Source organism: Propithecus coquereli, unplaced genomic scaffold (assembly GCF_000956105.1).
Source record: "Propithecus coquereli isolate 6110/MARCELLA unplaced genomic scaffold, Pcoq_1.0 Scaffold155, whole genome shotgun sequence".
NCBI classification, from domain to species: Eukaryota; Metazoa; Chordata; class Mammalia; order Primates; family Indriidae; genus Propithecus; species Propithecus coquereli.
In genome coordinates, this window is record NW_012139969.1 from 1,664,458 (window position 1) to 1,677,738 (window position 13,281).

The 13,281-nt window shown below is 53.3% G+C and overlaps 1 protein-coding gene across 1 annotated transcript in view; it reads right to left on the reverse strand.

Moving 5' to 3' along the window:
- Positions 1-2,389, reverse strand: part of LOXL1 (lysyl oxidase-like 1) — a 24,428-nt gene extending 22,039 nt beyond the window's left edge. The window contains exon 1 of the mRNA XM_012640641.1: positions 899-2,389. Coding sequence (XP_012496095.1) covers positions 899-2,036 — 1,138 coding nt within the window. The 5' untranslated portion in view covers positions 2,037-2,389. The remainder of the gene's footprint in view (positions 1-898) is intronic.
- Positions 2,390-13,281: the final 10,892 nt, after the last annotated feature.

Here is a 13,281-nt window from a genome sequence, read left to right on the forward strand (position 1 = left end):
CATCTGTAGCCCCAGCTACTCGGGAGGCTGAGGCAGGAGGATCGCTTGAGCCCAGGAGTTTGAGGTTGCAGTGAGCTGTGATCGTGCCACTGCACTCCAGCCTGGGTGGGTGACAGAGCAAGACCCTGTCACTAAAAAAAACAATGATAAAATACAATAAAATTTGAACATTTTTCTCATCATGGATTTTTTTGCATTAATTTTGATTTTGACATAATACATTGAGATATTACTTTATCTCCATTACTGAGTTTGGGGTACCCCTGGAATTTGTGCCCAGGCCAGTGCCTCACTGATGTCTCTAATCCTGGCCTTGCAGATGCCCCCTCAGGGAGTTCTGGCCATCTAGTCTGGGCTCCTGCCCAGGGAAAAGGTGCCCCGCTAACCTCTTGATCACTCAGGCCAAGCTCACAGATGCCCAGTAACAGGCACTGGCCACACCTCCCCTGGCTGGCCCTGCAGACGCAGGCTTCTGATGCTCCCTGCCTCACCTGTGGGCTGGCACAGGGGCACCTCCAGGTGTGGAAGGAGGTGCCCTGATTGGAAGGAGGGAGAGGCAGGGAGAATAGCTCCTTCCCTCTGTCCCCAGATGACTCAAGCCAGGTCTGGAAGGTGTCTCCTCCCAAAGTCCAGCTGGTCCCTCTGCCCCCTACCCTCAAAGCCAGGGTCGGAGCCCATGCCTGCCTGGCCAACCCCTGGCACTGATGATGCATGGGTTGGGGGGAGGCGAGATGCTGTGGGGCTGTTGGCTGGGGTGGGGGGTGGGGGGGGGTCCTTGCTTTTGCAACTCAGGGGAGGCCTTCGGTATAGGATGCAGGAGGGGATCTGGGCGCCTCGAGCAGTCCACCAGTGACCAGGAGCACTACAGAGGGGCCCGGGGCGTCGGGGCCGTACTCACCGCGACCGTTCTGGTTGGGCCGGTACACGCTGCCCACGCTGAGGCGGCCCTGCTGCGCGCCATTCCGGTCCCCACCCGGCGGGGGCGCGTCGGAGCTGCGCACAGGCAGGTAGGGCGGCTCCAGCACGCGGAAGGGCGGCTGCGGCTCCACGGCGCGTGGCGGGCTGTAGGCCTCAGGCGGCACGTTGGCGTAGGGCGGGTACCAGCCCAGGCGGGGGTCGCCGCCGTAGGCGCCTCCGGTGGACTGCGCCGCGTCGGGGCTGGGGTCGGGGTAGGCCTGCTCGAGGCCCGTGGTTCCCTCGTGGTACAGGCTGTGCGAGTAGCGGCGGTCCAGGCCGTCGGGGGACTGCGGCTGCGGCGCGTAGGGCCGCTCTGGGGCCGGGTAGAAGCCCTGGGCCGGGTACTCGGGCTGCTCTTCCCCGCCGCCATAGTCCTCGTAGCGCGCCCGGGGCTGGAAGGGGTAGATGACGCCCGCCGAGGCCATGGCCGCCGCCCCTGCGCCCATGCCGCCGCCCGGGCCGCGGTAGTACACGTAACCCTGGTCGTAGGTGCGCGACGCGGGGTCGTAGTTTTCATACTGGCTGACGAAGGGCGCCTGCGGGTAGGCGAACTGCTGCGGGTAGGAGGGCGGCTGGCGGTAGGTGGTGGCGAAGGCCGAGGCCGAGACCGAGGAGGCGGAGCCCCCGTGCCGTTGCTGGGAGACGGAGGTGCGGGCCCTGGCCATGCCGGTGCTGTCCCCGACGGCCACCTCGCGCCAGTTGTCGGGCACCTGGCCGAAGCCGAATGGGTGCCGCGCCTGGCCGCGCACAGTGTCCGAGCCCACGCGCCCCGGGAGGGGCAGGGACGGCGCCTGCCGACGCCGGGGGCCCCCGTGGCTGCGCCGCGGCTGGGCCTGGGGCGCGCCCGCCAGCAGCACCCGGGAGCTACTCTCGGCGCGCGGAGGCCCGGCCGGCACGTACTCTGAGCCCGAGTTGAGCAGGCTGTACACCTGCCCGTTGTTCTCCCACTGGATCAGCTGCCGCCAGCGCCCCGGGTCCGAGCCCTGCCCCGGCTGTACCTGCTGCCCGTGTACCAGGACGCACAAGCAGGCGCCCCACACCAGGGCCTCCAGCTGCCAGCTGGCTCGGCCCAGAGCCATGGTGGCCCCTCTGCAGAGGCCTGGTGGACAGAGAGGCTCTCAGAACTGGCCGCCTGTGCGTGCTGCTTTTCCCACGGCCTCGCGGACAGGACGGCTCCTTGCCTGCCCCGGCTTTAGCTTTGTCCATGCTGGCCTTGTCCCGAGCGGGACGGCTCCTCCGATGACAGCATTTCGAGGCCAAGGGGTCAGGGCAGGGTAGGGGCGGCGCCCAGGGCTGCACGAGGCTCTCCGCAGGGCACCGAGCGGGCAGGGCCGCCTGGGGGCCTTACATGGCCGGCACTGGCTGTCCGTGGGCCGGCGCTTTCCAGCTCTGAATGAATAAGCAACAGGCTGGGAGCGCCGGGAGGCTTCGGCTGCCTGGTCCGCCTGCCGGGGCCTCCTCCGCGGGGCCCTAGGGCCCGCCGGGTTTTAGCTATGCGCGGGTCCCGCAGCTGTGGGGCTACCTTAGTCCCTGGAGCTCCCAGCCAAGCCGCAGACTCGCCCCTTCGAGAGGGAATGAGGTAGGGAGTAAGAGGGGCCTCTGGGGACTCAGACCTGGTGAGTGGGGCTCTGGCAGGCAGAACAGGGCTGGGGTGTCAGCACCACCTTGCCCCTTCCTCTCTGCTCTGGACACAGAATCCTTGGTCTCCACCTTACTCACTGACTTCTTGTTTGGGCTGGAATGGGCCCCTGACTTCTGCTTGCTCCACCCTCTTCCCAGGCACCCTGGGGGTTCCCTCTTGTTCCCCAAAGCCAGTGCTAAGAGACATCCTCCTGTTGGTGGGCCTCCTTGGGGAGATGCTGAACAGGATCTACCCTCTAATTCTGGAGCCCAGATGCACCTCCATTCTTGGGCCTGAGTACAAAGGGACCGGAGCTTCAGCTTTTCCCGCTTGGCGCACCTCTGGGCCTTCCTGTCCCAGTCTGAAGAGTGGGCTGTGTCCCTGGGCTGAATGGGACTTGTGAAATAGTGTGGTTTCTGTCCTGCATCTCTTGATCCTGCATGGCCTGGGAATGACCGGAGTGTACACGTGGATGCAGTGAACCCAGGGACTATCTTTGACATGGGACGGGGGATTGCGAGGCAGAGGAGCTTGTAAGCACATGACAGCAGAAGGGGGATTCAGGACTTCTGGCCTAGTCCTGTGGCTGTGATTAAGTTGCTGGGTGACCTTGGTAAGTTCCTTCCCTTCTCTGATCCTGTTGCCACATCTGACCAATGGAGTATTAGACCTGATGATCCCTGAGAGGCTTTGGGAGACTCTCTGTTCCCCCTGGGGATGGAAGGGATGGGAGGAGTCTGAGAAGTTGCATTCTCAATGCTGCTCTTCAGGCCTCCCCTGCCCTGCCTTCTCCAACCTTCTGGGAACTGGGGGGCAAAAATTTCCCTCTTGTGCTTATAAACAAGGTGGGAAGAACCTGCCCTTAACTTGGCCCCTGCAGATTCCCTCTCTATTTTGGAAACTCCTGGAGCCCACCTTTGGCGGAGACAGCCAGAGGAGACATTCCTCAGAACCATGGACCCCCTCCCCCAGCCCCCAGGCAGCATTTGTGCACCCATTGTGCTGTTCTTTGGGAGAGAGGCTTGTTCAGGTGACTCAGGCATGTGTCTGCTCTTTAAATGCCCATAATCCAGCCAGGGAAGTGGGGAGCTTCCCACACCATTCCTGGCCAGCAGCCATTGAACACTGACACCTCCGTTCCCCAGCGTGGGGTCTGGTCTCAGACTGCGGATAGGATTCCTACAAGGAGTGACTTGGAGGCTGAGGACACCAAGCAAGATGCTGGACAGGGCTCACTGAGGGCCGGGACCTGGAGGGTTAAGCCTTCCCTCCCTCCTGCTTGCCCCCTGCAGTGTTGGCCTCAGCTGCTTGGAATCCCTGGGGTCCTGTAGGGCCCTCCCGCCAGCCAGATGGGCAGCGGGGCGCCAGCAGTGGAGGAGAAGTGGAAACAGGCCTCAGGATACTGTAGACAGGGAGGGGCGAGGAGTGGAGGGAGGGCAGAGGATGGCTGTGAGGTTGGGGAGCCCCACTGCCCTGAACTGGAGAGGGCAGGACCCCTCTCCTCCAGCCAGACAGGGGCAGGGCGGCCTAAGGGCTTTGGGTGTGGGGGGACCAGGGCACAAGCTATCCCACTCAGCCAGCCTCTGCCTCGGAGCCAGCTCTTGGGGCGAAACCTTACCCGATGCTGGCTCTTGCTCCTCTTTCTTTTTTCTTAATAAGGTCGGATCAGAGCGAGTCCGAGGAGCCAAGTTTCCTGTTAGGCTCTGTTTGAATAAACTCTGCTCTGAACACAGCCTGGGCCTCCGTGCAGGCTCCCATGGCCAGGACTGGGCCCTGCCAGCCGCCCTGCCAAGACTGGAGCCCTGGGGTCCTGCCCGGCCCAGCCATTCCCCAGGGCAGCCTGTCACACTCTCAGCGCTTCAGAGTCCTCTGTAACCTGGGGGTGAGAACACCTTTCTTGTGGCATATTTGGGAGGAGGGAATGAGAGGATTATGAAAAGCACCCAGCACAGGGCTGGACACGTGGCCACTATTTTCTTTCCTCTTGACTCGTGAGAGAGGAAGGGTTGCTCTCCCAAGGGTGACCCCCACCCCATTTTCTCTGTCCCTTTCCTGTTTCTGTCTTCAGCAGCCTTCCTTGGCCAGGGTGACTTTGTGCAGGACAGGGCCTGTCCCCTCCTCTCCACTCCCCACTCTGACCTCTCGGGCTTGAGGGCTAGGTGTCCGACAGAGGAGAATGGGCCCACTGGGTCGGAGCCAGCAGCTGCACGGGCCCGGGTGAGCCTGTCTGCCTCTGCCTCTCACAGGGCAAGGCCTTGCCTCAGAAGCTGGAGGTGTCCTGGCCTTCTTGGGCAGAAACCTGCAGAGCGGTGGCCTAAAAGAGACCGGGGCAGGCTGTGGAGGGTGCGGAGCTGGGGTCAAATGAGGGCTCGGACTCACCAGGCTGGCTCAGCCTCAGCCGTCTGGGGAGAGGGCAGCTCCTCTCTCAGCCCTGTCCCTAAAGCCTGGAATTCACACCCACATTTTTAAGAGCCAGGCATGTGGTGAGGCTTGCTGCCCGTTCCTGGCACTGGGGACCAGTCTCGAGGAACCCTTGGATAGAAGGGAGATGTAGCGCTGAACGAGCCTATTGGCAATGGACGACTCTGTTGAGTACCTACTGTGTGTCCAGCTACGTGTTGCTGGTGCTCCCTGTGGAGCACCCTGGGTCCTGTTCCCTGTCATGGAAGACCAGGCTCTGGAAAGTCCGCGGGGAGCAAGGAAGCAGCAGGCCAGGCCGGCAGAGGGGTCGGGAGCAGAGAAGGGGCAGGAGCTGTGGAATGCCCCACTGCTTTGCAGAGCAAAGGGCCAGGGGTCAGAATTGTCTGTGGTTAGGGGAAGGGAAAAGGGCAGGCATTGGGGTGCTCCTGCCCTTGTCTCCCAGACTGGGCCAGGCTGGGTCTCCCCCTCCTCCTGTGATCACTGACTGCAGAGGGCAGGCCTGGGCACCTGGGTGGTGGCTCAGACAAGGCTGCTGATGGGATTCCTGCTGGACTGGGAATCTGTGCCCCACCCCAGGCAGCAGTGGCCTCTGCAGCCCCAGCTGCTGCCTCTGGAAAGTGGGCTGGAGGAAATGCTGAGTGAGGAGGCTGGGCAAGCTGGCACCAAAAGCGCTGACTCTGCAGGGAGAGGACCACCGAGTGACCACTGCCAGCTGGGCCCTGTGCCCACCCTTCCCCTGCAGCCACATCTGGCGCAATGGTGAGGGAGGCAGGGGGGACTCGGTCCCCAGAGCCAAGGCAGTGAGGAGGGGGCTGAGGAGGGGGCTGGGGCCCATTGGTTTGGAAGTGTCTCTCTTCAGGGCTGGAAGCCCAGAAGTTGGGGAGGTGAGGTCAGAGGCTTTTCCAGGGACAGATGGGCTAGGGGGTGGAGGAGCCCACCCTTCTCTAGGACCCAGGGGAATTCTGTGGCTCTGGCCACTTCCCACTGGGTTTCCCTCCCAGCTCTTCAGCACCCTCCCCCATGGTTGGGGGAATTGGAAATACCAGAGCTGATATCTTCTGGGCCTGGAGGCGAGGCTCCCTAGAGGCAGCAAGCCCCCTGGCTTCTCCCCTCCCTTACTTTCACCCCTCCAGAGAATCTGGTGTAGGCGTGGCTCTGGGGCCTGCTGAATGGTAACACTCCCTGTCCCCACCTCTACGCCACCCCACCCCAGGGCCCACAGATGGAGGAGACGGGGGCCATCACTGCTGCAGGAATGAAAGGCTGGGGAGAGGGCTGTCATCCCAGGGGCATGCCTTGGTGGGGGGTTCTTCGTAGTTGTTTGGGCCTGCTGGGTGGGAGGGCCCTTATGTCAGAGTTCTGGTGTTGGACCTCAGCCAGCATGTGATGGGGGGAGGAGGCCACAGTGTCCCCTGCCAGAAAGAGCACTGGCAAAACCAAACAGGGTGTCATGCACTTGGGAGACAGCCCAACAAAGGTCTGCAGAACTGCCGGGGAAACTAAGGCAGGAACCCTCTGGTTTTGACTTGAATCTCTCTGGGTTTCTCTACCTTTATTTTTTTTTTTCTGGATACAGGGTCTCATTATGTTGCCCAGGCTGGAGTGCAGGAGCTATTCACAGGCCTCATCATGGTACGCTACAGCCTCAAAATCCTGGGCCCAAGTGGTTCTCCTGCTTCAGTGCCTGGGACCACGAGCACAAGCCACCACACTGGGCTTTCTCTATCTTTTTAATTTTTTTCAATAGACTCCCTCCATCTTTTCATTCATCCATTCATTTTCTCTGTCTCCCTCTGTTTCTGTTCTTTCCCATCTCCCTCCCTCCCTCCATATTTGCTGATGTTTCTCCCAATTAATTATTCCTTCATTAGTTCACTCCCTCACTCATTTAGCATGTTGCCTGGGTGCCTGTGCGGTGTCGGGCGCTGCGCTGGCCAAGAGTTGCAGAGAGCGGCTGGAACTGCCAGGTCCCCAGTGAGCTCCCAGTCTAGTGTGGTGCGCTGTGATTGTGGCTGTGAATAGCCACTGCACTCCAGCTCGGGCAACACAGGTGACAGTCCTGGGTGGGGGTGTAGACATTGCACTGTCTCTGTGACCTTTGAGAGGCATTTCTATTTCTCTCAGTCTCCACGTCTCAGCACCTGGCTGCATCTAAACCTATAGTTTTCTTTGACAAGATTTTTAATGACCAAATTAATGTGGACAAATCATAATTGAATGAGTAACCCCCTTCGTTGGTTTTATTGTACTCTCTCCGCTGTTCTAAATGGTGCCGGAACGAACACCCTTGAGTACAAATGCTCGTGGCTACCTCTGCTGTGTGGCAGCATCCGAGTGCCCGGGTTTGGTTCCAGCCCTCCTCGTTTTGAACCGTGCAACTTCCTGTGCCTTTGTTTCCCCTGTAAAATGAGAGTGATGGTAAAAATTTAAATGAGGTGACGTGTGGGATGCATTTAGCACAAAGCCTGGTGGGTACGAGCGCTCTGTCAGCAGCAGCTGTTATTAGTCCCTTAGATTCATTTATTGCAAGTTGGATTTCTGGTGAAAGGGTTTGGATGTTTTTGAGGCTTTGGCACCAGATACCCAGCTGCCCCCAGAAAGGTGGTCCCCATGTACCTGCCTGGAGTGCCCTGACCCTAACCAATACTGGGGACTGTTTTTAAAAAGAGCATTAAAATTGGATAGGTTAAAAACAAGTAAAGACATTTTTTTAGTTGCATTTCTTTGGTTACTTGTGAGAGTGAGCATTTTGTCATATGTTTGTTGACTTCCCAAATGGTCGTCTTGCTTCTACTTTTGTACCCTAGAAGTCTATTCTCAAGACAGTGGCCAGAGGCGGGGCGCGGTGGCTCACGCCTGTAATCCTAGCTCTCTGGGAGGCCGAGGCGGGAGGATCGCTCAAGGTCAGGAGTTCGAGACCAGCCTGAGCAAGAGCGAGACCCCATCTCTACTAAAAATAGAAAGAAATTAATCGGACAACTAAAAATATATGGAAAAAATTAGCTGGGCATGGTGGCGCATGCCTGTAGTCCCAGCTACTCGGGAGGCTGAGGCAGAAGGATTGCTTGAGCCCAGGAGTTTGAGGTTGCTGTGAGCTAGGATGACGCCACGGCACTCTAGCTCGGGCAACAAAGTGAGACCCTGTCTCAAAAAAAAAAAAAAAAAGACAGTGGCCAGAATGATTCTTTTGAGATATAAGTCAAAATTGCATTCTTCTGCTTAAAACCCTGCAGTGGTTCCCCATTTCACTCGGGATAGAAGCCAAAGACCTCTCATGGTCTCCAGGGTCCCCACCCTTGGCCCCTTGTGCTCTCTGTTGTGGCCACCGTGGCCTCCCCAGCACCATGGCACACCGTGCTGTTTCTCCTGCCCTGAACAGCCCACTCCTGCACTGGTTCAAGGCTTTGCTCAAGTGTCTGCTTCCTGACAAGGCCTCGCCTCTCCCCTAAACCCCCACACTCCACTCCCGCTCACTTTACTTAACTCTTACTTTCACCAGTAGTGCTCATCACCTTCTCGGACACGTCAGAATTTACTCCTCTGTTTATTACCTGGCTCTCTCCAGTAGAATGTAAGCTCCCTGAGGGCAGGGACCCTTGTCTTGGTCCACAGTGCTGTGTCCCAAGTCCCTGGAACTGTGTCTGGCACATAAGAGGCGCCCAATATATATTCGTTGAGTAAATGAATGAATGGTGAGTTTTCCATTCATATCCTTGGCTATTTTCTATTGTCATGCTCCTCTTTGCAGTATAGGTCTATAAGATGTAGTATAGTCAGCACATTTTTATATAGCACTTTTTGTCACTGTATTTTGCAACTAATTTTCATTTGCATCAATATTTTTTAATACTTTCTTGATGTGCCAAAGTGCTTCATTTTTAAGCTGTCAAATTATTAAACTCAGACTTTATTGTTTTATAACCTTGGCCTTCACCAAGAATATGTACATTTTCAATTAAATTTTCTTCTATGATTTTATGATTTCATTTCACTTTTTTTATATTGAAGTCTTTACTTTATCTTCATGTGTGGCGAGAGGTAACAACGTAACTTTAAAGAAAACCAAGCAACGATCCCAACGTGAATCATAAGTGAATTCATCATTTCCCAATGACCCGAAGGGCCATTTTATCATTAACTGAATATTTTTGTGTTTGACGGGGCTTGCACTCTGTTCCATTGGTCTGTCACATCATTCTGACACTGGTATTTATTGCCCTATTTTAATAACTGTGACTTTTTAATAAGGGTTAATGACTGAGAATACAAATTTGCCCCCCTTTTTAAGTTCTTTGGTGTTGTTATTTACATATTCTTTAAGATGAACTCTAGACTTTTTTTTTCTCTGCCAGGTTAAATAAGCAAATAAAAACCTTTGGGAACTGTAATTGTATTGAATGTGTAGATTAATTTAGTAATAATCAACTTGTTTGCAATGTTGAATGTTCCTATCCAGGAACATGGTATATCTTTCTGTCATTAAGGTCTTTTTAATTGTCGTTCTTCAGTGAAGTCTTATTTTGTAGGTGAATATGCAGGTTTGGTGCTTGTTTTCATGACATACAGCAGTGGCATCTGTGGCAGGCAGCATCTGGCATGGCTGCCAAGGACCCAGGCCTTCTGGTAAGCAACCCCTTCCCTTTGTGTGTAGGCTGGACCTGGTGACTTGCTTCTCATGAATAGAATATGGCAAAAGATGATGATGGGTTGTTACTTCTAAGATTAGGTTACGAAAGACTGTAATTTCTGTCTTGCTGTTATTTTTTCCCCCTGGCCCTCTTGCTTGCCTGCTCTGATGAAACCAGCTGCGATGTCGTGAGCTGCCTTATGGGAAGCCCACGTGACAGGAACTGAGAAACTGAGGTGGCCACTGGCCAACAGCTAGCAGGGATCTGGGGCCCCCAGGCCAACGACTGGTGAGCAACAGGATCCTGCCAGCAACTGTGTGAGTGAGCTGAGAGGCAAATCCTTCCCCAGCTGAGCCTCCAGATGACACCACAGCATTGGCTGACACCTTAATTTTAGCCTCTGAGAGACTCTGAGTCAGAGGACACAGCCAAACCACACCAGGATTCCCGACCCATAGAAACTGTAAGATAATAAATATTGTTGTTTTAAACCACTAAGTTTTGGGGTAATTTGTTAAGATAACTAATACAGCCTTTTTTTTTTTTTGGCATTATGATTTTCTAACAGTTTATTAGGAAATTGAAAAGCTGTTGTTAACTTTTCCGTAGTTATTTTATAACTGGCCACTTTACTAAACTTTCCTTTTTTTTTTGACACAGGGGCTTGCTCTGTAGCCCGGGCTAGAGTACAGTGGTGTCATTCTAGGTCACTGCAACCTCAAACTCCTGGGCTTAAATAATCCTCCTGTTGCCTTAACCTCCTGAGTAGCTGGGACTACAGGTGTGCACCACCATGCCCGGCTAATTTTTCTATCTTTTTTTTTTGTAGAGACGAGGTCTCACTCTGGCTCAGGCTTGTCTCAAATGCCTGGCCTTAAGCAATCCTCCTGCCTCGGCCTCCCAGAGTGGTAGGATTACAGGTATGAGCCACCGTGCCTGACCTTAAACTCTTCTATTTTGATAATTTTATATTTCTTAGATTTTTTTCTGGGAAGACAATCATATTTATAAATAATTATAATTCGTTTCCCTCTTCTTTGATTTTATTTTCTATCTAATTGTATTAGCTATGATCTTTAGAATAAGGGCAACATAGCAAGATCCCATCTCTAAAAAAAAAAAAAAATTAGATGTGGTGTTGTGTACCTGTAGTCCTAGCTATTTGGGAGGCTGAGGCAGGAAGCTCACTTGAGCCCAGGATTTCGAGGCTGCAGTGAGCTATGATCATGCCACTTCACTCCAGCCTGAGCAACAGAATGATACCCTGTCTCTAAAAAAAATAAATAAAATCAAAATTTTAAATTAAAAAAAAATCAGGAGCAGATGTTGAAATTTACCAAACACTTATTCAGCATGTAAAAATATTCTTTTTGACCTATTGCTCTGGTAAATCAGTTTACTGCTTGTTCTGATACACATTCCTCTGTGCATTCCAAGAATGTTTGCTTGTGGTGTATTCTTTTAATATATTGTTGGACATAGGTTGGACTTAATCTGATTGCATTTTTATTAGGACTTTACATCTATGTAAATGAGACTGGTGTGTGACTCATTTATTCATTCTGTCTTTGTGACATTTGTTGGGTTTTAGTATTAGGTTATTCTGGCTCTACAAAAAGAATGGAAAAGGGCTTGGGTCAGGGTCTTGGCAAGAAGTCCTCACCCAAGATGGTTTAACGGAAGAGATCGCTTACAGAAGTTGGGATGAGGTGCAAGGAACAAACAGGGAAGGGACGATGAGGCACCCAGAGACCAGCAATTACGGGAGGGTTACTATCCCCAGGGCTTCCAGGGCGAGGGGAGGAACCAGTGTGACTGGTTCCTCACAGGGACACCTGGCACCCTGGGGAATAGGTCCAGGAAGAGCTGAGGCTGTGGGGGACAAAGCTACTGCCAGAGAGAGGGCACTAAAGCAGGAGAGAGCAGGGAGGAGACACCAACCCCTCTCTCCTCCTACCCTCCAGGCTCCCGCCCGTGCCCTCCACTGTCAGCTCAGCCGGAAGCTAGGAGATCGGAGACCGGGGAGCTTGGGCGCTGAATGCAGTTCCTTGGGTCAGGGAAGGATGCGGCTCTGGTGCCTCCTGACTGGACCCTGACTGATGCCTACATAATCACGTGTTTAACAGGTTTTTAATATTCACTTCCGGGTCTTTCATACAATTTCCCTGTATTGACTTCTTTTTTTAATTTATTGTTTATTTGGGTCAAGGTTGAGAACTGCAGCCTGGGGCTTGATTTTTCATTTACTATTCTTTTACTTATTTTGATTCTTGCTTGCTTGCTAAGAGTGCATCTCTGAGTATGTTTTCCCCCATGAAAGGAAGAGCCAGACATGGCACGTACCCTAAGTTACGGCATATGGGAAAATGTTTCTGTTTTCTTCACGCATGAATGCACCTGGCAGATTGCTAACATTTTAGGTCACAACTGTAGTCTCTCAAAATTCGATGGAAGAGTGGTTCCCAAAGTTTGTTCCATTGACCACCAGTCTTACCACATATTCTATGGAAAAAGGCTTCATAGTCAAGTAAGTTTGGAAAACCGTGCTTGCTAATGTTGCCCATTTAACAACACACGCGAACACTTTAAAAGCCCTGCAAGAGCCTCAGCGTAGGATTTTGTCTTGTTTTGCTTGATTCAGCATTCCCCAAGTTCATGTTGTGACAGAAGACTTTTTCTCCAGCATAAATACTTACCAAATTCCACAGAATCTCTCTTCCAATGACACGCTCTAAGAACTGTTGTAGGTTTCCCCACGATTCCCTCTGCACGGGTGCCTACAGAATTTTTTCTTTACCCTTAAAACTGAAAAACCTCTGCGCGGCATTTCTAGGTGTCCATTTCTGTGTATGATCCGCCTTAGACAAAGGGAGCCTCGCACACTGAGGCTCAGCTTGGGAACGTAGTCCTCCTCCCGGTCCTGTGCTGCTTGCTGTTTCCTGGGCTCAGCGTCTTTAGGCCTGCCCGGCACGGTCTCTCTCTCCGTTTTTTATCTTGTTGGGCTTTTCCTCTGCATTCTCGGAGATCTTCTCATATTTGCCCTCCACACTCAGATTCCACGCTCTGTAGCTCCAGTTCTGTTCCTTCTGAGCTGCTGAGTGCGACTCAAACTTCCGTTGCATTTTGGGTTTCTTTCCAGCCTGCCTCTCTCCGCCGCGGTTTGCTTTCTGTTTCCACCTGCTTCTCAGCCAGCAGCTTCTCAGTAAACTCTTTCTATCTTGTTTGCAGATCTCATTTCTTAGAGTTCATGTTTTAATTAAATGAATTGCGTACAAAGCAGATGTGGCCTGAAAGTTATTTATGCTACTGTGATACATCTTTTTCAAAGGAATTCTTTTTCTCTGCCCTTTGAGGGACACACTCGCTTCCTTTCATAATACAGAATGTTTTCAAAGGCTCTGTGTGTTTCCGAGTATATGTGTGTACACACGTGTTCATGTGCATGGGTGTGTGTTTGCCTTTCTGTGTACTCCTGCTTTAAAAATTAGTGTTTTAAACTTTAAAAAAAAATTTTAAAAATTTGTTTTAATTTATAGAAGTGGGGTCTTACTATGTTGTCCAGGCTGGCCTTGAACTCCTGGGCTCAAGCTATCCTCTCGCCTCAGCCTTTGGAGTAGCTGGGACTACTGGCATGTACCACCACTCCTGGCTAAA